Raw genomic sequence first — 25,585 nt, 5'->3', positions numbered from 1 at the left:
GAGGTACTGAGACTTGGCGGGTATATGTGGTTGATAGGCTGCTGGCTCCCAGCAGTGGAGTATCATCCCAGGGGCTCCTACCTGCTCCCGGGCCCTCTCCAGGTCCTGCTCCCTGGCTCGCTCCTGGGTGCTATGGCAGCTCCTCCTGCCCCTCTGGGTCCTGCTCTCCCCTTTGCCCCTCTCCGGCCTGCAGGAGCGGAGTCCCCACAGTATTTCCATAGTGGGGGGTCTAGCGTCCTCTATCCCTGAGTCTGCTGCCCCTGGTGCAGAGACAGCATTGGTGAGAGGATCAATCTGAGACCTCACAAAGGTGAGCGTTCAGCTGGGGTTTGAAGAGTGATGGCACAAGAAGCCGGGGAGGCTGCTCCATTACCCGTAACTCTGCAGGGGATGCCACATTTGACTTCACTCTGGCTTATGGTGAGAGACCATCACACCTCTTCCTGCCTGGAACGAGGTTGAATTGTTGATTCATCACATCTGCCGAGTGTGTGTGTCAAACTTCCTAACTATCCCCATGTTTGACACTCTGTCTCTAACATGGCTTTGTGGTTTGGTAACCATGGTTATGGTAAGGGAGGGGAAAATATATGGTTACCATGGATTTTACTTTGCAGTGTTTTAAATTTAGCAGGGATGGGTACAGCAGTTGTGATCCCTCACAGCACTGTTGCCATCTGGATTGCAGGAGTACAGGGGCAATTATGTTGACCACTCTCTGGAATTCTCCTCCCTGGGAGGATGTGGAGGAGTGGGGCTTTCTTGTTACGTAGTGGCATTCTGGGTGGCTTTCATGAAATGAATGGTCTGTCTCAAAGCCGTGATGGAAAAAGCACCTAGCTAAGTTGGGGTTGCTTGTGTGCTGCAAAGACTCGAGTCGTCATTGTGAAACCTATAGGTGACTTTCTACAGGCCACACGTTCTCAGAATTCCCCACTGCTGGCAGTGACCCCCTCAGCCTGTTGAGCTCTGCTGTCTGTGTCAAAACCCACCTTGCCTTGTTATGGAGGGCGAGGCCAAGTCGTGGTAGGACGTGGTGCTGATGATGCTTTTGGTCCCCTCTGCTCACAATTAAGCCATTCTTGACACCACTTGGTGGGGGCGAGGTGGCTGTTCCTGCTGACCATTGTCGTCTTTGGGCCACGCTCCTAGTGTGGACAGATAGTCTTTCAGGGAGGCCTGTTGACGACTGTGTACCTGACCTGTAGGCTTTGCCGGAGGCTACTTGTCCTGTTAGCGATGCTATTTTTGAGGGATCTTGCTTTCTCTGAAGAGTCTGTCAGGAATCATGTAGAAGCAGAAACGAACTCCCCCCGACTCTTGGGAAGGGAGCATGGTCAATTGGGGAATGGGAGTTAAGCCATCTGGGTGCTCTTACTTCTGTCACTAACTGGTATGGGGCTAGGCCCCTGTGGGCCCTGGGCCTCATTAACCCTGCTGCGAAATGGGGATTGTGCTGAATGAGCATGCCTGGTTAATTACCATTTGTAAAGCACTTCAAGATCCTCTGACAAATGGGGTTGGGGTGAGGAGGGCTGGATGTTGGCCCCTTTCACCAGCACTAAATTAGTTGTAAAAGAAGCAGGAAGAGAAATTAACAGGAAGCTCTGTTGGCCTGCCCCATCCACTGCATTCTGAATTGCTGCCTTCAGTCCTATTGTCTCCGGTTAGATTGTGCTCACTTCAGGGGCTGGCTTGCTGCACTTCTCTTGCTGGGGAGGGCACCGTGGCTGGAGTTGGACGGGAAGTGAAGGGATTAGCTGTGCTGTGATGTTCTTCAGGCTGGCTGACTCTCCAGCAACTCTCTAGGCAAGGGGGGTGGGATAAGAATTGAAGTTTGAGATATTACATCTTTCCTCATCCATTGCAGGATAATGCGTCCGGATGATGCAAACATCGCAGGGAACGTCCATGGGGGGACCATCCTGAAAATGATCGAGGAGGCAGGTGCCATCATCAGCACCCGGCATTGCAATTCCCAGTCAGGGGTACGTACTGTTGCGGCCGGAGCATGTCCATTCCCGCTGCAGCTGTTGACACAGGGTCAAATGCCCAACCCCATGTTATTTACTAACAACTTGGAAGGGACCCAGTTGAGTCTGTCCATGTTTCATTGAAAATCACAAGAAGAGAACTGCAAGGATGGGAGAAAATCATGGCAGCAACCGACCTTAGTGTCCCCATCTCACATAGCGTGTGTGCCTTTTCCATTCCCGTGGTTGTTCTCTGTAAATGATGACGTTTGTATGTGTTTGATGTTGTACAGGATGTTTACTGTGGCTGTGTTGCTGTTGGAACCTTCACCTTTGCATTTCCGGCTTCTCTTCACTTAGTCATGCAGCCTTAGCTCCTGTTTCTTGCATGATCAGTCCCAAGGCAGTAAATGTGAGTGAGGAACCTGGCCCTTAACTCTGTGTACAATACATAGACAAGTGTCTGATCGGGTATCTCGGTGTCATTTTCTTTAGAAATGCCATCTAGTGGAAAACACTGGGAAGTTTCAGATGTCAGCACTTTCTATTGGCATGCTAGGGGTGAAACTAGCAATTTCCTTCCTCTCTTTCCATTTCATTTAAAAATGAATGGCCCTGTGTTCCTTGTAGTTCGGAAGACCTAAAACTTGCGAGTGGCTGGGAGTACACTCTGTTAGTGAGTTACCTCCCAAACTTTGAGATTTCTTGGAGAGAGAAGCACTGTACTTCTCTCACACTAAGCCTCTTCTCTTCCCCTTTTCCCCCCACTTTGGAAACAGAAGTTCTGTCTCTATTTAACAGAGCACTGATATGCCCAAAGCCAGACTGGACTGATGCCTTCCAAGACTTGCAGCTTATCTGTGATCTTTCTATTGATATTCCAAAAGGGCCTGTCTTCTGAGGTCTTTAAAGGGCTGTCTTGGACTTCAAGGTACCTTTTGTCACCTTTCAAACTTGGACTATTCAAAGGTGGGTGTTGGGGAAATAAGCCATTGGAATGTAGTGTATCTTTGAGCAGTGTTGTGTCTTGAGCAGTGTTGTGTCGGATTTAGTACATTCCTATTCTTTTAAATTGCTGTTAGCAGAGATGTTTCCATAACTTGTTACAGAGTGCACGTGGTCTGCTGTCCTTTGCATAATATCTGTCAGTGATGGAGAATCTGCCATGACCCCTTGGGAAATCATTCCAGTGGTCAACCACTCATCATTAAAAATGTACAACTTATTTCTAGTCTGAATTTGTCTAGCTTCAACTTCCAACCAGTGGTTTGTTAGACTTTTCTTTGCTAGATTGAAGAGCCCATCATTAAATATTTGTTCCCTATGTAGGTACATCACGTTATCCCTTAACTGTCTCTGTTAAGTTAAATAGATTGAGCTCCATGAGTCTGTCAATATAAGGGCAGGTTTTCTAATCCTTTAATCATTCTTGTGGCTCTTCTCTGAAACGGTCTCCAATTTATCAACATCCTTCCTGAACTGTGGGCACCAGAACTGGACATAGGATTCCAGCAGCGGTCAGACAAGTGCTGAATACAGAGGTAAAATAACCTCTCTACTCCTACTTGAGATTCCGCTGTTTATGCATTCCAGGATCACATTAGTTTTTAGCCACAGCATCACACTGGGAGCTCATGTTCAGCTGATTATCCACCACAATCGCCAAATCTTTTTCCATCACTGCTTCCCGGGATAGAGTCCCCTACCCTGTCAGTATGGCCTGCATTCTGTTTCTCTAGAGGTATACATTTACATTTAGCTGTATTAAAGTGCATAGTTTGCTTGTGCCCGGTTTACCATGCAATGCAGATCGTTCTGAGTCAGTGACCTGTTCTCTTCATTATTTACCAGTCCCCCAATTTTTATGTTATTTGCAAACTTTATCAGTGATCTTGTGTTTTCTTCCAGGTCATCGATACAAATGTTAAGTAGTGTAGGGCCAAGAACCAATCCCTGTGGGACCCCACTGGAAACATGCCCATTCAATGATGATTCCCCATTTACAGTTACATTAACACCTATCCGTGAGCCAATTGTTAATTCATTTAACGTGCGCCCTGTTCACTTTATATCATTGTAGTTCTTAATCAAAATGTCCTGGTACTAAGTCAAATACCTTACAGAAGTTTGGTACATCAACACTATTACCTTATCTACCAAACTTATAATTGCATCAGAAAAATATATCAAGCTAGTGTGACATGGTCTATTTTCTATACGTCTATGTTGATTTAAATTAATTACATTAGGTTAACTTCCTTCAGTTTAGCTTAATTGACATTCAGAGTCAGGGCCGCCCGGGGGGGAGAGGGGGCGGCAAGTGGGGCAATTTGCCCCGGGCCCCACAGGGGCCCCGGGCGAGAATCCCTTCCCTGGCTATTCACCCGGCGGCGGGGGGCCCTTCGGTGCTGCCGAAGCCGCGGAGCGACTGAAGGACCTGCCGCCTCCGCAGACTCGGCGCGCTGCCCGGTGAGTACAAGCGCCGCAGCAGGTGGCGCCTTTTTTTATGTCCGCTCCCCCGCTTTGCCCCAGGCCCCCTGAATCCTCTGGGCGGCCCTGTTCAGAGTCAATTGAAAGCTAAACGGAATTAGGGTGTTAACTTAAACCACAATAAACCCATGTAATCTACTTCAAATTCGTATTTTTAGTTCTGAATAACGTTCCTGGCTGTCTCTCTGTGTAGAGACATGCCTGAGATGTTGTCATAACTCTGCCTATCTTTGTGTTACAATATCCTCTCTACAGGTTCCTAGTCACTCTCAAATACAATATATAACTTAGAGAATTTTTTCACTTCAAGGTCCCAGAAACAAAGGCAAGGTTTTCATCTCGAGGCCAAAAGACCAAAACATCAAGACACTTGATCACGGCCTTGGATAGACCAAGAGACTACCTACACTTGACCAGAGCTCAAAGAGCCGAGAAGCGATATCCTTCAACAATCTTTGCCCACCTATAGTGTCTTGTAGCATTGATCACTACTGTGTATACCAGAGGCCATAAGTCACTTCTATGAAAAGCAATAACTACAAGTTTAAGAGGCCTATCAGCAACTAAGGGAAACTGTCTGGAATTACCAGCTAGAGACTTCCTGTGGGTGTTGCTGATTATTTGTCTCTGACTTTAACTGAAGCAGTCGCATCTTAGCCACCTTATGTAAATGAATGACTTCAGCTAGCTACTTCAGGTCAGGCCCTTCTCGGCCTGGTGAATGCAGTCCTTGCAGGATGGGGCTCTAGTCCTGATTGTGGCCTGTAGAGACTAATAAAGTGCAAACAAGTAAACCTACAAATGGTAACAAAATACATGATTACAAACAAGCATCCAGAAACCCTTCTCAGCCCCAGCAAAGCCTCCTTTGGAAACATCTACCTAATGTCTCCCCAGCCTTCACTTAGTGCACCAGCCCCAGAGCGTTTTAGGCAGGGCAGAGGAAGAAGGTGCTCCTTGCAGCATGCCCTAATCACCAAATCTTAGCTCTGGCGACTCCAGGCAGAAGGCAGGTTCAGGAACTGCAGACCCCTTAACCTGGAGCTGTTTGGCTAGATGCCAATGGAGCAGCCTGCCCCATGGGGCTTGATTCTGCAATCTAATCCGTGGGGGCGGATCTTTGCACTGCTGTTGACTTCGTGGGGGCTCCAGGTGGGCACGAGTCTACCTGGATGACTCCAGTTATAGGCTCAGAGTCTGACTGCACGCCCCTCATCTGCTTAAACGTGGGAGCGATGCAGCTCCTAGGCTGCATCTGAATGGGGCCCCTTTTTCTGAAAGATGTACAGCAACTTGGTCTGCCCCCCTGCACTTCCAAAATACCTCTCCTCTGGAGACAACTAGCTTCTATAGGAATACGGATCCTATATAGCACCTCAAAGGTTGTGTTTCATCTTGGTAGACTTCAAAGCAACTTTCTTCTAATGAGATGAAGATTTCAGATAAGCTGTTTGACATACAGCCCAGTTCTACAATAGGAAGGTGGAAGAAGAAACTAGAGATGATTAAACTGATCAGTTTGAACTTTGCTGATGAGGGAATGTTGAGTGACTGGCTTTGTTGCTAGCATTTTTCCAATTAGCTGTTGGTATATTGAACTTCCATAAACTGGTGACATAATGTCATTTTAAGACTCTGCCACTTTCCTCAAAAGTGGCCTCAAGTATTTGGATTTTTGTTTTTGCAGGGAGGGGGTGTAGTCAGACATAGTGTGTCTGTGGTAAAACCCTGAATATTTTTTAAGTTGCTGATTTAAGTGAGCCTTTTCCAAACTGGTGCTTTCTAGGATGGTCTGATTCAAACCTGATTGGATTAACCTGTTGGCCAGGAGGTCTGCCTTGCGCCTGATTTGTCTGAAGGCCTTGGAAGGAGGTGCTGCAGGGGAAGTTTGCAAACTGTAAGAATCAAGGGTAAGGCCAAGAAGACTTTTTAGTCAACACCTGAGAGATTCTGGAATCTCAGTCTCCAAGTCTGATCTCCTTGCGGAGAGAAAGTCATGACATGGAACGAGCCATGCCAGCCTGTGACCCATCTCTCCCTGCACCGGAAGGACGCCCTCTAGCAAGAAGCACTGTGCCAGCAGAACATCAGCATCTCACTCTTTGGCTGCAGTTCCATCTCCCACTCTGCGTGTCCAGGAACCTGCGAGAGCTGAAGAGGCTGAACTCCGTTATCTTCTGTATCTTTTCCCCTTTGTTGTCCCTTCCAGACCCTAGAAGTAAAAGGTTGTGTGCATGCCTGTGTGACACCATCCCTAAAATCCACACCTGAAAGTGTGTCCAGGTTTTAAACAGCCCTAAATATTGTCTCATAAAGGAACTTATTAAAGTGTGTTCTGTGTCTAAATGTCCTGAGACTTGAGGTTATCTGTCTGCTAAATGAGTTGTCAAACTTCTTCTTATCAGGCATGTTCTGTTGGTCTATATTATAATATGGGGGGGGGGGGGGAGAATAGGAGGGCAGTGTTAGCCATCACGCAAAATGAAGTCTAAGAAGAAAGCTTCATAATTCTTTGGTGTTGTGGGTCAGACATTAGAGGGTTTGGTTTCAGTGTTAAGATTTTTAACCCTTCAGATTATATATTTGGTAACATTCTTTAGTTGGGCTCTATAACCAAATAGTCAGCAACCACAGAAGACTCCTTCCTAAAATTTATATAAGGATTGATGACTTTTAGCATTAATTTGGCTTAGTTCTGATACTGGAGTGGAATTAACTTGGTGATTTGATAGTTGTATTGCTTTATACTTTGTTTAATGTTAGAGATGCTTCATGTCATTTTTTTTTATTATTAAAAGTGACATTGACTCACATTTTTTTCATTAAGCAACATTGGTCTGTCACCTTTGCCCTAAAAGCCTGACCAGCTCCCCCTAACTGGTCTCTTGCTCCCACAGACAGCTGGCCATGCATGCACAGAGCAGGCTGCCTTAGCAGTGGGCTTGGAGAATCTCAGAAATCAGTGGCACTGAATGAACGCTGGCTGAGATGGGTTAGACAGAGGACTGGCAGGGTTTGATATAAACGTCAATTTCAGCCCCCACACACTAAAATGGATGAAAAAATTCACTGAACAATGAACAATCAGCACAAGTGCAGCCTCCGTCACGGGGGAGCTCCCTACAGCCCTGTTGTCAGGCTGGGAACCCTCTGTAGCCCTGAAGCGAGCTCTGCCTAACCTCAGCTCTGACCCCCCCCCCCTTCATTTTTTGCAACTGTAAAAATTTTTATATTGGAAAAATTAAAATCAATTGCACGCCCCTTCCTCCCCCCCCCCCCCAAAAAAGGGGTTCTGCCAAGCCTAGTTATACAGCACTAACGGGCCGCTTGGCCTGTTGCTGAACCTGTTTAACGCAGGTGCTGGTGGGATCTAGTGGAGCATGAGTCTTTCTCTCACGAGGGATGGAGGCCTGCATTTGGAGCCAGGCTGCTGTATACAAATGACACTGATAATTTAAGTGCAGACAAAACTGCTGTGTAGGAATGAAGGTCTTGGATGATTTAGTTGGGAATTGGTCCTGCTTTGAGCAGGGGATTGGACTAGATGACCTCCTGAGGTCCCTTCCAACCCTGATAGTCTATGTCTCCTTACCACAAGGCAGGACAGGCTCTGAGGTTGGCAATAGGAATTAGCTAATAACTCCTGGGTGACTGAGCTTGCTCTTGGAGGTGGAGATAGTTCAGTTTCACAATTCTACGATCCAGACTTTCAAAAGCATCCACTGACTTTGGGTGCCTTAATCTTAGGATACCCCTTTGAGACCTAGGATCAGCACCTCTGGAAGTCAGAGCATCCACAATTCCAGCTGGGGTCCATGTTAGCTGCAGGCTTGTAGCACCTCTGAAAAATGAGTCTCCATTTTAGCACCCACAGTCAGTGGGTGTTTCTTAGAGTTCGGCCAAATAAAAATGTTGTCAATCCTACAAAATCCTTTTCCTTTACTGAGTTGCCAGCAGGTGGCACTGCAGCCCCTCACTTTGCTCATGGAATAGGGCTTTTTGAGCAAAACCAGAGCAATGAATTCTGTTCCTCTCTACATGTGCGTACTCCAGGAAGGCTCTTGAGGCTGGATGAATGGCTTATTGTATAAATTGTGGCAACTTAAACACCCTGAATAGTAAAGCAAAATGACTCTTCTCTGTTCCCCTGGCTGGCTCGATGGGGGTAGGCTTCTGTGTTCCTCTGTCTCTCTAAGCAGCTTGATTTCCCTGGCTTGTTTAGTTTCCATGTTCTGGGATCAGAAAAACCCCTTCTAGCCCCAATACAAATCATAAGGGTTTGAGTGTATTTACACCAGCCAGCTCTCTGGTAAACATGTAGCATGCAGACATCCTCTCTTGTACATGTGTTTAACACTTAAGTTACATTGGGCACCTGTTCCCACCATTAGTTCTTTCTCTTATAGAAGTATTGAGAACTCAGTGGCAAAACAAAACCTGAGTTGTGTGCACAGAGTCCACACATTTTATTTAATCTCTTCATTCAGCAGCCACCAAATTCAGTCCAACTGTAAATCTTCGTTCAAAGCTAGTTCTGAGCCAGAATTTAAAAAACAAAACAAAAAAACAAACCCAACCCCCAAAACAACAACCCCCCCAACTAAACAAGGAATGTTTGGCAGAGTCCCAGGACAGTGAACATTTTTATGTTTAATGAGCGAAAGGATTAACCTAAGTCAAATATTTCTACTGGACTGAGAGATCATTTGCCAAGATTTAACCAGGACTGATTTTATATTTTGGCTGTGTTCTAAAGAGTTGGAATATGCCAGGACCAAGATAATGAGGGGAGATTAGATTAAATGAGTCTGGAATTTAGGTGGTGTCCCTCTCCTAGTGGGAAGTCTGGCTCAATTAAACAGTGGGTCTCTTGCCCCCACTCCAAATTCCAATACTGGTTATCAGTCTGCATTGATGAAGCGCAAAGAGCCCTTAGCAGCACTGTGGATGGTGCAGACTTTGTAAAGAGCTCCTAGTTAGTTGTTGTCCTAACTTAATACGGTGTGTCATGTGACAAGCTTCTGCCTTTCAGAGGTATTCCAAGCTCTTACTCTGCCATTGGGCCTAGCTGGTGTTGAGAGTACACAGTTCTGTTATGACTCTGGGTTTGGTGCTCTGGACACTGTCTAACCACGATTCGTCTGCAATTTGTAGGAGCACTGTGTGGCTGCGCTGGCCCGTGTGGAGCGTACAGACTTCCTCTCGCCCATGTGCATTGGCGAAGTGGCTCACGTGAGTGCGGAAATCACTTACACCTCCAAACATTCCGTGGAAGTTCAAGTCAACGTGCTGTCTGAAAACATCCTCACAGGTAACTCCTGATGCTGCCATGCTCCGTTTGCTTCTTGCTTTCCCAGGGAACAAACAAACTTCCCCAAAGCAAAGCAGATTAATTGGCAGGAGTGTTGCTCTTGCCTTATGGGGCCCTAAGAGCCTGATTTCCAGCTCTGTATTGAGGGATCGTTGAAAAATCTCTCCTCAGTTTCACATTTGGAAAGCCAATTAAAAACGATGGGTGCTCTCCAGATCTTTCTGTCTGTCCACCAATCAGCAACTGAATACTGGATGGCTGTGTGGGTTTTCCATCTGTCTGACAACATCCTTCTCTGATAATCTGTTGTCGCTGGTAGTAATCTACCAGTCCCCGTCAGGTGGTGTGGGCTCTCCCTTGCTGCGCTCGGAACACTGTGGTGAGATGGGAAACGCCAGACCCACGCAGCTCACCTTGGGGAGGGAATCCTGGAGCAAGGGGAACCTAGGTAATGAATCTGGAGACTAATAGGCAAAGGCTGAATGGCCTGGTAAGGAAGGTCTTGGACAGTAATGAACAGCTAAGTTAACTTTCTCTAACCGGGATCACCTCTCTAGAGAAGTCTAGCAGGATGGCTTGTGGCAGTCTGTGCGTGGGCGCTCTGGGAAAGGTGAACTCCCCTTTCGGAGATGAGGGCCATTGTGCAGTAGCTGCCTCCTGATTTGCCTCTACCTGGAATCTGTGCAGTGATAACTACAGAGCTGGTTTCCAGGTGGCTGGGCCAGTTCAGCGAAGAGTGAAAGGGCAGTTTTGACTTGTTTGGAGTTTCTGGACAACACCCAGGCAGACTCTTGCTAGGATCTGCGTAACCCTCATGTCATCGCTACGAGTTCTGCACTGAGGCCTCCTGAGCAGTTCCCAGAACTCGCCAGTCAGGGTTTTCTGGGTGCTTCAGTCCATATTTGCGGGAGGGGAGCAATCACATAACCCCCGTTCTTCCTCCGTTGAGTGCTCTCAGCACTATGGCAGTAGCGCCGAGCTATTCCCAAGGTGACAGGTTTTTCCTTTACTTATGGCCAGCGTGGAATCTGTGTGGGCTGTGAAGCAATTTAAATAGGGGTCTGTGGCAAGCTCCCTATTCCTATTGGTGGCTTCCCTTCCTCCTCTCCCTGGCTCTCTGTGATCTCCTTACAGGGTGTGGAAATGTGTGTAAAAGGTTCTGATAAGGACCTGCCTACACTATGCACCTCAGGAGGTTTGGTAAATATGTAGTTGTCCTCTGACTTAGTTACAACATGCCAAGCAGTAGCATAGCTGGAACCTTAACCATGTCTTGTAGCCACGCTAACGTCTTGGAACTATCCAAGGTTCTAGCGATAACTTCTGCCATTGCCTCTGCAATCTCCTCAAGTTTCAGATTGAAGATACTTGAGCAAACAAAGGCATATTTTGTGTGAGCAATCCTAGTGGTAGACTAGCCCCAAGACAGAATGACTTCTATGTTCTTGTGCTAGTGTAGTCCATGGGGAAAGCTCTGTAACCAGTATTAAGTTTTTCTGGCTCACGTCTTCCTGGGAAAGGCTCCAACCTATTTTCAGAGGTACGGAAGAACTAGGATGTAGCATGACAGCAGCAGCGTGCTGTAGGGTCATCCTGAGTCTATTCTTGTTAGCTAGGTTGCCAGTAATACTGACGCAATCTAAGACTATAGCTAGCAGATGACTAGATAAAAGCCTAGAAGACCGGGTGGTTTGCAGTCTTGTAACCATGTAGGTCCCAGGATATTAGAGACACAACGGCTAGACCTGGGACCTGAAGAAGAGCTCTGGGTAGCTCAAAAGCTTCTCTTTCGCCAACAAAAGTTGTCCAATAAAAGCTATCACTTCACCCCCCTAGTCTCTCTAGAAGGCAGGGTGGCAGTTCTGCTGTAATGTCAGCATTATACTTTTGCATGATAATTAAGACTTAGTGCTGCGTCTATGAAGAAAGACGTGCCACGCAAGTCAGGCCCCTTTGGTTGTGTGTGCTTCCATGTGTGGGCTGTGAAGTAACCAAATACGTGATTATACAACTGTAAGGAGAATGATTCGGTTGTACAGATGGGCTTTGCAGTGAGAGTTACTCTGGCAGAACATGCTGGCCATGTGGCAAGAATAACATGGCTGATGAAGTCAGCTTGGGACTTCAAGCTAGAGCAGGGTGGGAGGGGAGCAGTGCTTTACAAAACACTGAACTCTGAAGAAAGCCTTCTTTTGCTGTAAAAGTGATTGGAGTGTCTCTTTGTTGTCTTCTCCCTCTTGCCTGGTTCAGGTGTGGTGATCTCTCGGGTTTTGAATACCTGTTGCTTGATTGCTTTTTTTTCCTGGTAGTAAGAATTTTCTCCTCATTGGTGGAGAAGGAAACTTTCCTTGTTTCTCTTTCTAAGCCTGCCTGACTTGCAGTAGGGGCATAGTGGGGGGTGATACCTGTGCCTTACGAGTCTCTTTAGCTCTGACAAGTTTTGCTTGAAGTGTTTAAATGTAGTCTGGTGATACATAAAGAGCATCTAGCAATCCGTGTTTATGTAACCATTCAGGAAGTACGCATTCAGGCTAAGCCAAGTGTGTGAACATCAGACACGCTTTCTGGGCTGTTAAAATTGTCAGAACTCCACTTGGCTCTAGTTGCAGTTGTTTTCTCAGTGTAGTGAAGGTTTAAATGCATAGTCACAAACGAACACTGCAGTTAAATGTGGTGCTATGATTTTCTTTAAAATATACTCTGTTCCTTTGAAGAAAGCAGCCCTGCATTGTGGTATGCTCTGAGTGTTCAACTTGTGTGTCTAATTAGAACTCTTGAGTGTTGACAGCATATGCAGTAAATATTTAGTTTTACATTTTAATAGTGATGAGAGGAGGATGGGCAGGAAAAAATTACTGCCATCTTATGCTGTGTGTTAATGACAATGTGATTTCTCACCACCTCTAAGTTGCCCTGGCATCTGATCTGCTATCTGCATCAGCATGTTTGGTCTGCACTAGGTTTGGAGTAGGTACCACGTCTCCTCTTTGTGTTGCACTCCGTGCTCTTGGATTCTAATACCTGTATATGTGTGAGGTTTTGGAACTCGAACGATCGCTGTATGTTGATTTAAATTTGCAGGCAGGGTTGTTCTGATCCATTAGAAGAAATACTAATTCTGCAGCATCAGGCTTTAGTTAATCAGGATGGTGTCTGTAGTTTAACAGGATGAACCTTTGGCTCTGGTTTGAGCTGAATATTCTCTTCCCAGGCAGTAGTAACCATGGTAACCCATTTTCATCTTCCCACATGGCAACTGCAGGAGGTTGTGATGGCTGCATGCACAAGCTTTTTATGTTTCTCTTAAACTGGTGTTTGCGTTGACATAGGCACAACACTCCTTTTGTCAGAATCTCTCGGCAGTGGTGCTACAGACCTGGCATGTTTGCACTCTGAGAAGTGACTTTTATAATTGACTCCAAGATTTCTATTAATCTGTTTGTGTGCTCTGGAATGTTCCAGTATGCTCTGGTAAAGTCCTACAGGTCTCTTTCCAATATAGAAGAAGGGGGGAAAAACCCAACAATTTTCAAACCCAAATGTCAGAATCTCCTGGTACCAGCCAACTGTTGAAGGCTCCTTCACACTCAAAGCTTCTGGGGAAAACTGTTAAAATCAGCAGAGAGCTTGTATGGCTGATCGTTATGTCCTTCCTGCCTTGTCACTCGTAGCACCTGGCTGGCGGTAGATAGGTGCTCTTATCTGTTCTAACATTACCTTGGAAACTCTCCGCCTTCAGATTGTGCCGCACGGTGCAGTGCCCCGGAACGCCTGCCGAAAGCTGAAACCCAAGACATGCCCTGAAGGGGGCTGGCTGGGCGGGGAGGAGCTCAGCAGTGCAGAAGCTCCTGCATTCTGTCTAATACTACAGCTTGTTTACATGGAACACACGTTCCTGGGAACTGCTGACTCTTGCATGTACACTGGGGATTCTGAATGGCCTGACATGAAGTGTTGCTGGCTCAGGCTAGACTTCTTAGCTTTCCGTGTTGGTCTGACCCCGGCTGTTATTGGAATGAATGAATGGGGGTGGGCAATCAGGGGAGTGAAGAGAGCACACTGTCTGTGAAGGCTCTGGCTGGCCTGCTGGGCACAGGTACAACCAGTGCTTGTCTGCAGCTGTCTTGAAAACTTGCTGCCTCTTGGCCTTCTCGTTGGAATGCTGGTGATCTCGGTACAGTTCACAATGGACAACAGCCCAGTTTGCAAACGACCGTAGATAACTGAGCTGGAATAGCAGCAGGGCTGTGTGGATTTGGGCGCCAGCCCTTCATCCCAGTTTAGGGTTTAGGAAAGGGAAAAGTTGCAATCCCCATTGGGCTCCCCCTGTGGCTAGACATAGTAACTCCATTTGGAAGGGAGGGTCTTCCTGTTCTCACTTTCCTTTCGTCTTGTTCATTGCCATAGTTTGGTGTCTGACTAATCCACCCCCAGCCCTGTCTCTTGGAGCCACCCCCTCTTCCCAGAACCATGATTTAGTGTCAGTTGTTCTGTTGTTGCAGCCCCCACGCTTCTCTAGCAGGTGGATACTTATTCTAGTGAATTTTTTCAGAGATGTGCGTTGTACTTGTGTCAGGATAAAACAAACAACAACAAAAAAATCCTGTAAAGTAAAACTTGCAATTAGGTACAATGACTTTAGACTGACAATTTAAAGCAGCAGTTTATCAGCAAAATGTGACTTTAAAAAAAAATGTTTTGCCCCCAGGTTTCATCATCTTGTGACTTTAAACAGCAAAAATATTTAAATCCCCGGTTTTGCATGAGGAAACTAGTGGAACTTGCAGTTCAGCCTAAGCTGTTGATGTCAAATCTAATCTATTCATTTGTTATCATTTGATTATAAAAGAAGCAAAGGACTAAACTAAAAACTGCATCAAAAAGTTGTCAAATCGTTTCCATTTTTAAGCAAGTTTTTTTGCAAACAAATTGCTACTCAATCTTGTAATGTGAACAGTTGCGGAGAACAAACTCTGGTGTTGGATCTGAGCTTGGTGGGAGTTGATGCAATGTTCTGTTTGAGTAACAGGCCTGGAGGAGATTGTCTAACTCTTGAGCAGAGCAGAAATTTCCTTTATTCTAATTGCAGCCCTTAAAGGTAGCAACTAGATGAAATAAATCTTGTTTGTATAATACCCTGTGTCTCCTGTTGCCTCTTGTAGCACTGAGGCTGAGCCTGCGTGGGGCTTGGGAGGCTAATCTGAGCGGACATTGTTAGTTGATGCCTTTCGTTAATGTCAAACCCTTCCAGACCTGTGCAAACCTACCAGTCCCTCCAATGAAAGAGATCAAGAGAAACTAATGGTGGTTTTCCCCCTCTAATTAAATGTTAACCTATGGATTTTTGTGTCTGGGATGCAGGATATTAGAGCATTTTATCATCCAGTTCATGGCTTGTCCCCTTCCCTTGTGCCTGTAGTGGCACGCTGTGGGATTGTGGACCACCTGTATAGTCAGTTTCTCTGGCCTTGTGCTGCCTTCATATTGCAAGTCATTCAGAAGCCTCTCAGCATCTTTTATGTTGAGAGGGGTTTCTTGCCCCGTTGCTCAATGGATTGCAAAGTAACATGTTCCCTGACGCAGGCCGGGCAGAGTGAAAAGCATTTGAAAAACCTACGCTTTATCTCACCACTGCTGCAGTTTGTCTGCGCTCCCCAGCCTGAGAGAAGTGTAAAAAATTAGTTGCTCGCTTTCACCTTCTGTTTTTCCTGTTCTGTCACAATGATGCCATCTCGGAGGTGCAGACACTGAAAGAGAATGTTTACATCCAAACATCAAACTGTTTCTAGGGAAAATTTTTGAAACCTCTTTATAAATGCTAAACTTTTTATTAATGTAGCCTACATTTAGGGCTAAAGCTACCAGGTCCTGAATGTTTTTTCATATACTGCTCACCAGGACCCTAACTAGTATACGTCTTAAAAGTAGCTGAAGAGCCTCATGTGAGAGAGGTTCTAGGATGACAGGATATTACTGTTAAGGAACAGTTTGTGCAGGTTAGTTCAATACTCTTGAATGGTCTCCCCTTCCATTGAGTCAAAGGCTGTGTCTACACCGCACTTTCTCTGAACATTTCCCACTAGTTCCACTGCCACTGGGCAGCCCTACGATAGGATCTCTAGCATAGACAAGGCACTACTGTTCCTATTGCTGAATTTAACCTTGCTAATAGCAAGGCTAGATGACGTGGTTCAGGGAAGAAAGCCACCAGCCACCAATGCCTCATGTTCACCAGCACTACCATTGGTGTGGCCGCCTCAGTGTTAATGCCATGGTACTCCAGGAAAAGTTGTGTCGGGGCCATCTATACTGAGGCTAATAGTCCATAGTAATAACCCACAGCTCTGTAAATGAGCCACTGGCCTAGATGCTTGTTGACTTGCAGTGTGTGGAACAGTCATGGAACCCTACCTTTATTGATTTTATTGATACTTAAGTGATTTCACCTTGCTGTGAATGTGATGTAAAATTTCAGGCTAAAGTTACTAGAGCAACTCTTCTCACTCGTCTTAATACACTTTGGCTATTTCACCTGATGCTTTGAAACGATGAAATGCTACCGTAAGTATTGGTCAAATAAACCCTATAGTACTTGTTTCCTTGACAGTTGGAGTGATTTGTGCCTCAGTATCCCTGAAGTCAGCAAGTGCAGTTTTTGAAGAATAGACTGGGTAGCAAGAAGGTCCAGGATGGTTTTGGTGCTAGCTTGGAACTCAGGAGACTCAATTTAAGTCCCCCTCCCCCCCTCACCACGGGCTTCCTGTGTGATCTTGGTCAAGTCACTTAGCCTCTCTGTGCCTCAGTTCCCCATCTGTACAATGGGGATAATGGCACTTCCAGGCCTCACAGAGATGGTGGATAAATGCTTTAAAAATTGAGGCATTCAGAAATGATAATGGAGGCCACACACCTAAGATAGGAGACTTACCTTTTATGCAGTAAAGATCTCTTCCTGCTTGCTGTCCCAGAGATTTGCATCCAAAAGCAGAGTTTGTGTAACACATTTGGTTAGATCTGTAGTCTACCCTTGTTTCCAGTGGCTTCATTCATGCAAGAGCATCATGATGAACAATTTTGCTTTGACATTTGCCTAGAGTGTCCATAGCAGTAGCCTTGAAAGCCCCATCTATCTCCCTGATTTCCTTAAACCCCTTGTTTTAGAAGTAGACCCAGCTATGCGATCTCCAAGTCCTGTTCCTCCGTAGAAGAGAGACCGGTCACCGAAAAGCACAGTTGGGTTGAAGCTTCCTCCACACAGCAGCAGAGTCTCGGGCATTGACCCGCCTGTGACGCTGCTGCTGCTGCTGTTCAAGGAGCACTGAGACCACCCAGAGAAGGCAGGTGTGAAAACAGGTCTGGCAATGACAAGACCCCATTGAGTCTCCGTGAGTATCGTGGTAACCGCCTCAGCAGCACCTGCAGGGAAAGCAGCAGTAAGCCAGGCTCTGCCCAAGAACAGCCGCAGCTTATGGCAAGAGCGTCACTAACTTGAACAGCAGCAGGTCGCCGGGGCAGAGTGTACAAGGGGCAGCAGAGGGTTGAATGCTGGCTGTTGGCACAAAGAAAATTCTGGCGAAGAAGGGGAGCTGCTGCAGCATGCTGTACTGAGCACATCGCTCTAGTTGTCGGTGACTATTATAATGGTGATAAACCACGTAGTGGAAGAGAGGGTTGGGAGATGTTTTGGAGACTTGGCACGGTAAATGTTACAGCTCAGCCCTGGGACCAGCTGACCTTCATGCGTACCTGCATCCAGCTTCCGAAAGAACTGGAGCGTCTCGATTGTCCCTGTAGGCATTTGATCTACATGGGGCTTGGAGGTCAGCATGGCTGCTCTTGGCGATGGCAATTCATGCCCATTCCTTGGCAGAAAACATTCATTTGAACCTATAGACATGCCTCTCCCTAACAATCCCCTCGTCTACAGATTGTCAGCTAATAAATACCATGCAAAGTAAGAGAACCTGCTCCCCCAGTTCTCCCCTCCCTCTCACCTGCAGCACTAACAGTGCCAGGAGTTTCCATTTTACTAGTCAGTTCGGGCACATGCCTTTCTATTTAGCACAGCCAGCTTTGCAACAGTAATATTAAATATCAAAATATTAAATGTATATGGATGTGATTGGGGGAGAATTGCACTGGAAGAGAAGCGCAGCTCTTGAGACTTAAAATACACCTTGGGAATTACGGTTCTTCTGGTAATTTTTATTAAAGAATGCGGAAAAAATTGTAATGAACTTGTTTTGCATAATTTAGTGCACATTGTTCACAGAGGCCTGTAAAGGGTCGGCTCGTGTGGTTGCCATGGTAACCATCTTGTCAGGATGGTTTTAGTTGGGTGTAACAGTGAATCTTATTCCCAAAAGCGTGTTGTCAGATCCACTCTCAGTCAAAGTGCAGCAGAAATGTTTTCCATATTATTTGCCTGTAGTTGAAAAATGATGCAGAATCGTAGCTAAATGCAATATTTCTATTAGTGACAGGAAGTTCATATGCAGTCCTGGCAGGACCTGGCCTAATGAATGTGATTTGGCAGTATCTATTCAAGCTCAGTGGGTTCTTGTACCCGTATTTTGCTCGTGTGGGTAGCCTGCTTTCGTGGCAGATCTGCTCAGTGGGTGAAACCAGGCTCTGGGATCTGCAGGGAAAGGTTCCTAGTGCCCAGAAAGGTTTGGAGGAAGCCAAGCCGATGTTTGAGAGAGGCTTGTAAGGTGAGCCTGGGAAGTCTGGGTACCCTCTTCCTTACTGGGGATGCTTGTTGAAGCTCCCACTTTTTTTTAGGGAGGTGTCTTGCAGGGGACTAGAGATGCAGTTACCTAGTGCTGACTTGGACTAGTCTCCAGGCTACAGGGACAGGCTTATTTGTTGCAGGCATTAAAAGAATAGTCAGCAGCAACTGTTAGGGTGAAAGTCAATGTTTGTAGGGAGAGTAAGGGGAGGGTGTGCCTGGAAGTCTGATTGTCTGTGCTTAGAGCACCCACCCAGACACTGCTTCACTGCCAGGTCCTATTGCATGTTCTTTTGTGTCTGACTCCGGAGCTCCCTTCTAATGTCCCCCATCACCTTCAGATGCCTAAAATTCATTGGTTTATAAAAATGAGCCATGTGGGGCAGTTTGGTGTGGCAGGGGGGCTAGCTGCACTGCTACGGATGTGCTTCCCAAAATCCCAGCACCCATCCGGATGCTGGAAGATTGGAGTTTGCCCCTTCAAATTTCAGACAGATGAGACCCCCTCTCTAGTACAGAAATGACTGACACTTGAGCTTGTGTTGGCTGAGATCCCCACCTGGGAATCTGCATCTACAATTCAGTGCTTGCTCCGCTGTGAAGAAGAGATGACGTAGGGTCCCATGCTGCATGAGGAGGCCACAATGCTACAGATTCTAGATGTAGTTTGCCTGGCATGCCACAAACTCTCCTGTTCTATAACATGCAGAACTTGCTGCTGGGAATACTGGAAGGAGATGGCCCAGCCAGCTTCAGCAGGGCTGGTGTAGATGGGCCTCACCTATCTCCGACTTAAAGATCTGTCAGCCCAGGGTCAGTCACCATCCCTGGCTGGCTTGTTAATGGCTGTGTTGACAGCAGACCAGTGCATGTGATTGAATGCCCAGACCAGAGGTGAATTACCTCCATTTATCTAACAGCTCTGTCTTCGCTGAACAGTTTGCGTGCGCCATAGATGCTAGTCTCTGAGCTTGATGTCAGTGACTCCGAGGACGGTTTGACTTGTGGAAATATTTAGACATAAAATAATCCCGTCAGAAGGAATTTCATGTTTTGTGATATAGAGTTTTTCGGCAAGATATTTGGAGTTTTTAAATTCAATGTCAGAGATAATTTGGCTCTGAAAACATGACTTTGACTGGTTTTTTGAAGAACAACGCAAGAGCTTGTCTGGTCTGCTTTCACATCTGCTCTATGTAGCCTTCCACCAGCTAACCTTGTACCTGTATGTATTGTGTTTAGATGCTTCCGCAAAGGTAGGATTCATTAAACCATGAGTTTTTAGAAATTGTGCAAAATAAACATTAAACACATGAATTCCCAACCCCTGCTCTAAACACTCACCATGATCTTTCACGTCCGTGGTGGTTTCACGTACAGTGCACATGCTAAGCTTTATAAACCTTCAGCAGAAGCTAATGAGCCCTGCAGCACTTGATGATAAAAGCCATCTCTTGTGCGTTATACTGGATGCTTGTTTCAGCTAATTATTTCTAGCAATCATTAGCATTTAAATCTGCTTTTAAAAAGGTCACCGTGCTAGCAGGTCAAGGTGCCACTTAGCAGTAACATTGCAGTCAGAGGGCCTGTGTCACTCAAACAACCTGCTACACGTATACATTTAAGGACAAAGCACTAACTGTCTGTAGGGCTGCTATGGAAGGTTCAAGCATTGCAGGCGGGATAGCCTCCTGTCCATCTCTTGCCGAATGCAGCAGTTGGCGCACGCATTTCTGACAGTCCTGGAATTCCCCAGTCTGACCCGATGTGGCATAATAGACTGACTGGGGGTCAGAACACAGCATGTGCTAATGTTGTACTGGAGCCTGATCGATCCTCAGTCTCTTAAGCCATGACAGTGTCACTTATTAGTATGCAGCTCAAACATGACAGGCACCAAAGATGTCTGCTGTAGCAAATGTTCCATGCTTACAAGCCACAAGCAAAAACATGGTGGTTCTTTGCCGTTGTTCAGCTCTTTCTCTGATGCTGGCACATGTCATCTAGAGAAGTCTCCTCAAGCCCATTCCCTGGTCATGGGGGGGCCCCCGGACCTCAGTGATGCTGTCCCTATGTATTCCTATAGAATGAGCATGGGGAAGGGAAGGCATGAAGCTATGTGGGGAATACCAAATAATCAATTGGAGAAAGGCCCTAGGCCTTGGGAGGCTTACTGGTTTATACAGCTCTTTGCAATTCTCCAGTCTCTTTGGTGCATCTCCAAGAAATTAGCTGCTGTATCAGGGCTTCTTGCTTTTGTTACCGATCCTCAGCAGTGTAACTTTCCTTGTACAGAATTTATGCTCCTAAAGTGCTACACAGGTTTTACTGTCACGTGTTTCCAATGTATCTGTATTTTACTAACACTGTTTTTGCTCTTTTTTTTTTTTAAGGTGCTAAGAGGGTGACTAATAGGGCGACTCTGTGGTATGTGCCTCTTTCTCTAAAGAATGTGGACAAAGTCCTTGAAGTTCCTCCTATTCAGGTAACGACATATGTTAGCTCAGAGAATCCTCACGCTCAGAATCCTCACACTCAGAAGAACTTTGTGTATGCGTTTGCAGAGATTTGGAGTAGGGTGTATTTTATTCCAGTGCCTTCATGTTCTTTTTTTTTTTTTTTTTAATGAAAAGTTGACATGTCTACCTCCAGGCCAGTCGGAGCAGGTGCAGCATCAGAGTAACACTAGCTTTGCCATTAAGATGTCCCATTTCAGGGGTGTGGGCAGTTTTGTGTGTTCTCCCTCCCCTCCTTGAGGAAAAGATGCTCTGACTAATGTAAATATCCTCACCACTTTTTTGACTGTACTGAAGCAGGTGGCCGTGATCTCAGGAAATACTGCACCACAGAAAATGAACCTCCTTATTCCATAGCTCAGTGGGACGTAACCAGTTAATGCAAGAGAGCAAGGCAAAAATTAAGCTATTGAAGTCTCTCCCTTCTCCTTTAAGTGGGAGAACTGACAGACTTGGCTTTGCAGAAGGAGAGGATATTGCTTTTCAGGACTCAAGCTGGCTGTTTCCAGAAGGATCTGTAGATGCTTAGAGGCCACAAACTCTACTTTTGAGCTCTATTTTCACTAGATACAGCGACCAAGATGCGTAGACATGGAAATGGTTCAGTACCTGTGTACAACCCACAAAAAGGCTGGTACTAAATTTACTGGACAAAATAGCTGTGCTGTGAAGAGCAACAAAATGACTGTAGAAGAACTCTCTTTGGCTTTCAAGTAATTAAAGTGCAGGAATGAAAGAGCAGAGTCTGTGTTTTGGTGTCACAGTGACAAATCCTTAGGGATAAGGATGTAAAAATAAATGACAGACTCACCATAAACTCTCCTTCTAAATAAACGTATGTTCAGGGAAATGCTTTGTGTGTGTCAGAAAATCTCTCTAGCTGGTCTAAACTAATCACCTGCTAAGTGTACATGTGTAATGGGGTTCACTCACCACAGTGATGCCTCCTCCTGGCTGTCTTGGGAATTAGCTCTGCGCCGTCTTCAGGTGGCGTCTTGCTGTCATCACTCCTGCTCTAGAACCCATGTCTCTCCAAGGACCGCGGCGTCCTCTTCAGCGACACAGCCCTCCATCTGTGCCACACACTGTGCTCCCCCCTTCCGGTGGACCTGCAGTCTGCTATTCAGCCACTTCCCTTAGTGGCTACTGCAGCGAATTGTCTGGCCACTTCCTCGTGGCCCCAGCATCCTCTTTGCCGTTGCCTCAGGGCCTCAGCCTGCAAACCCCAGCAACTGGCCAGGAGCTGTCTCTCACTCCCCCTGTCCCTGCTCACAGCACTGCTCTGTCCAGGTTGCTGGCAGTTCTCTCAGCCCTCCAGAGACACAGTCCTTCCTCCCTGGGCTCCCAGCAGAGAACTGAACTCCTCTGCCCTGCAGCTCCCTCTTTATATGGGCCTGCTTGGTCCTGATTGGCTGCTTGCTTCAGCCCTTCTCTGATTGGCTGCCTCCTGCGAAGCCTTCCTAGGGCTCTATTAACTCCTTAGAGCTCAGTGTGGGGCAGGCACCCCATCACAACATAAAATACTTTGTCAAGTTAGAATTAGCTTTTCACCCCATCCATGTGTCCTGTAATTCTCCTCCTACAATCAGAGTTCTAACATGTATGCAGTCCTCTAAAATATCTTTTGGTTGGCCCCTTCTAGTGTAAAAAAAAAAAAAAAAAAATACTAAAAAACCCCCCATCAGATATATCACTGAGTGACCAAAATGTCAGGTTTGAAATACCTGGGTTCTCCGGAGCTACAGGTTTTCAGGAACGTTTTCCACCGCTCCCCAGCTCTTCTGTGCCAAAGCGTTGACTTGGTTTGCTCAGTATTGTGACTTGAGGCCTCATCCAATTTGGCCTGCTTGAGTCAGTGAGATTCTTTGACTTCAGTGGGAGTTGGATCAGGCTCTTGGTGAGGAATTTAGGTAGGTTCTTAAAGGTTAAGAATAGCAAGAAGAAAATTGGAAGGTGAGACTAAAGAAAAGATATGTGGAAAACAGGTGTAACTGTCTAGTGAAATTGCAGGATACTTCAAAGGTGAGATTTATGGGCCAATAATGGCCGAAGTCTTTATATTCACTGGTGAATACCACACGTAGTGAACCACTTACTTTTATGTGTGAGGTGACCTTTCCTTTGTGGTGGTGGTTCTTACATTTTGCTTTTTGATAGCATGAGGCATCTCTCCTTCCAGTCCCTAATGAATCATGCACACCTGTGTTGTCATAACTAATGATTGGTGCATAATTTTACTTTCAAATGATCTTCCATGTTTTGGCATGTCAGGCGCTTTGACATAAACTCATTGGTTGCCTAACAGACTCTTACGAGAACTGTGAACACCAACACAGCTCAGCCATTAGCTCTGCCAACATAGTCATTGGAGTTGCTGTACTTCTGAGTGCATCGGATTTGCATTGCCAAGAGAGGTGACTGTTAATGAGCTGCTCCGTCTGGTCTGCTCCACCTCTAAGGTTTTTCTCTGTACGTGTTAGAGGAAAATTCCTGGGACAGAATGAATTGAGAGTCTAAAGCAGGATATTTTTGTTCTTTACTCAGCAATTGTTTGCTTCAGACTTCGGGTAGCATATTCTCTCTCTCTCTCTCCCTTTACTCAGATGTCTCCTTCCAGGAACTCTTGAGTCCTTGAGAATTCCCCTGCCAATATGTTGGTGAAAAAATATTTCATCTGGCAGGAAAGAGGATTCATATTCCTTTTAACTGGAAAAGATTTGTTGAGCACGGAGCTGTGATCCCAGCTACATCTTTCACACCTAACACATCTCTTCCTTTCTGCCTCCAAATTGGAATAAGTTCATTTATCTGATATTTTACTTTTCTTCCAGAGTACTAAGGACTTGAGTCAGTTTCCCAAACATCCTCTCCTCTAAACCTGTGTGAAAGGACTTAAAATCCCACTCCTCCTGTGATCTTTTATGCAGTTTGTCAAGTTCAGTCTTTGGTCATTTGAGGGTTTCAAAACCCATTGTAACTTGTCATGAAGAGCATTTGCTCGTGCAGAATCTTAAGTGTACAAAGAAAATCCATGGAAAGGTTCCACTCAGAGTTTGGAATCTTAAATTGGGTCATGAAACTCATCTTTGAGTGGAAGAATGATCAGAGCCCAAATAACAATTTGAAACAAGAGGTTGATGCCTCATTTAGATGATAAATGAGGTTTCATCATTACACCATCCAAACTTAATTGAGTTCTTTACAGATATGCCTCTGGGGTCTGAATGAGTTGGCGGCTGTGTCTTGGTTTTAATTGAGTTAATATAATGTACTAAAGTCTCCAGTAAAAGCCATTGTTGTGTCTGATATTGGCCTGATAATGGATGTGCTACTGCCAGCAAAATGTCAATTAGGGCATTAGGTTTCCTTTCACATGTTCCCCTCACACGTATGAATGTGCTCTCCAAATCAAAATGGCAGGGGACGATCTGTCTACCTAGTACTTAAACTCTCCTTACTGTGAGAAGCTGCTGTTGTCTAAGCTGCATTCTCTTCAGGACTGGTACTGATGTAATTTTGCTCAATTTATTGTTTGTTTGGTTCTTTTGGGTGGGCGAGAGAGGCAAGGAGACCAAGTGTGGAAAATTTCAACCTAAAAGGTGACTGCTTCAGGAAGTTGTGTGTGGAAAGTGGCTTGTAAGAGAATACCCTGAAGTGTGGCAGTTGTTGTTAGATACCCACTCTAATATGGCTTGGGCTGGGACTTCACTCCTTCAGGAGTGGTCAGCACCATGTGTAACTCCACCATGTTCTCCTTTCTGAGTTCTAGTCTTATGATGTGGTTAATGCTCATTGACTCACCAAAGATACCAGGCTTCTCCATAGCCATTGCTAACATGTAATTTATGGAGAAAGTTACACTTAGCTCTATTCTGAGCATGTCTCTAAAAATGTCATGCTAAATTCACTAGCCGTAGGGCAAAGTCCTCTCTTTCTGATGTGTGCTGACCAAAGTTATCTGCACACCTGAACTGTGAGTACACTGCATTGAATATGAGCTAATAGGTTCCTACTGTGCTGCACATCTTCCATATGAGAACAGTGGGCAATCAAACTTCCAACTGGAGAGAGGCAGTCCTCTTAGGACAGAAGATTTTAGACTTCTTGCTTCTGTTGGGCTCTAGACTGGCATCTGTAGACCTGTTTGCTGGAAATGATGGAGATAAAAGTTGATCTCGTAGGCGACCTAGCCCAGTCCTCCAGATAAATGCAGGAATTCCTCTGTCCAGGGCATCCAGAATTTGCCCTAGTGAAGATTACATAGGCAACTTGGTAGGAGCCAGAGAACCTCCCCTCATCATATTAGCATTGAGCAAGTTCAGCTGCCTGCATCTCAACTATAGAGGCATGTTTTTCTGATCAAGATCAAGTGCTGCATAACAGGACCTGTACTGCACAATGCAGATTGTTTGAAACTGGCTCCTAAACCTAGTGCTGGTATGCACTATAGCCAGCAAACCGATCTGGAATGCAATGGCCACCAACACTTCTTCACTAGCCTACTCGGTTAGATAGTATGTAAACTTCCATTAGAAAGCTTCTAATCTTGTTGTTGTGATACTCTAGT

General features: G+C 45.8%; 1 protein-coding gene across 1 annotated transcript in view; it reads left to right on the top strand.

The window, feature by feature from the left end:
• ACOT7 (acyl-CoA thioesterase 7) overlaps window positions 1-25,585 on the top strand; it is a 97,448-nt gene that overhangs the window by 2,022 nt on the left and 69,841 nt on the right. The window contains exons 2-4 of the mRNA XM_065421319.1: window positions 1,871-1,988; window positions 9,618-9,774; window positions 20,896-20,987. Of these exons, the coding sequence (XP_065277391.1) occupies window positions 1,871-1,988; window positions 9,618-9,774; window positions 20,896-20,987 (367 nt within the window). The remainder of the gene's footprint in view (window positions 1-1,870; window positions 1,989-9,617; window positions 9,775-20,895; window positions 20,988-25,585) is intronic.

The sequence above is a fragment of the Emys orbicularis genome, chromosome 22 (assembly GCF_028017835.1).
Source record: "Emys orbicularis isolate rEmyOrb1 chromosome 22, rEmyOrb1.hap1, whole genome shotgun sequence".
Taxonomy (NCBI): Eukaryota; Metazoa; Chordata; order Testudines; family Emydidae; genus Emys; species Emys orbicularis.
Note: the sequence above shows the minus strand (reverse complement) of the source record. Positions and strands in the feature narration are given on the sequence as shown.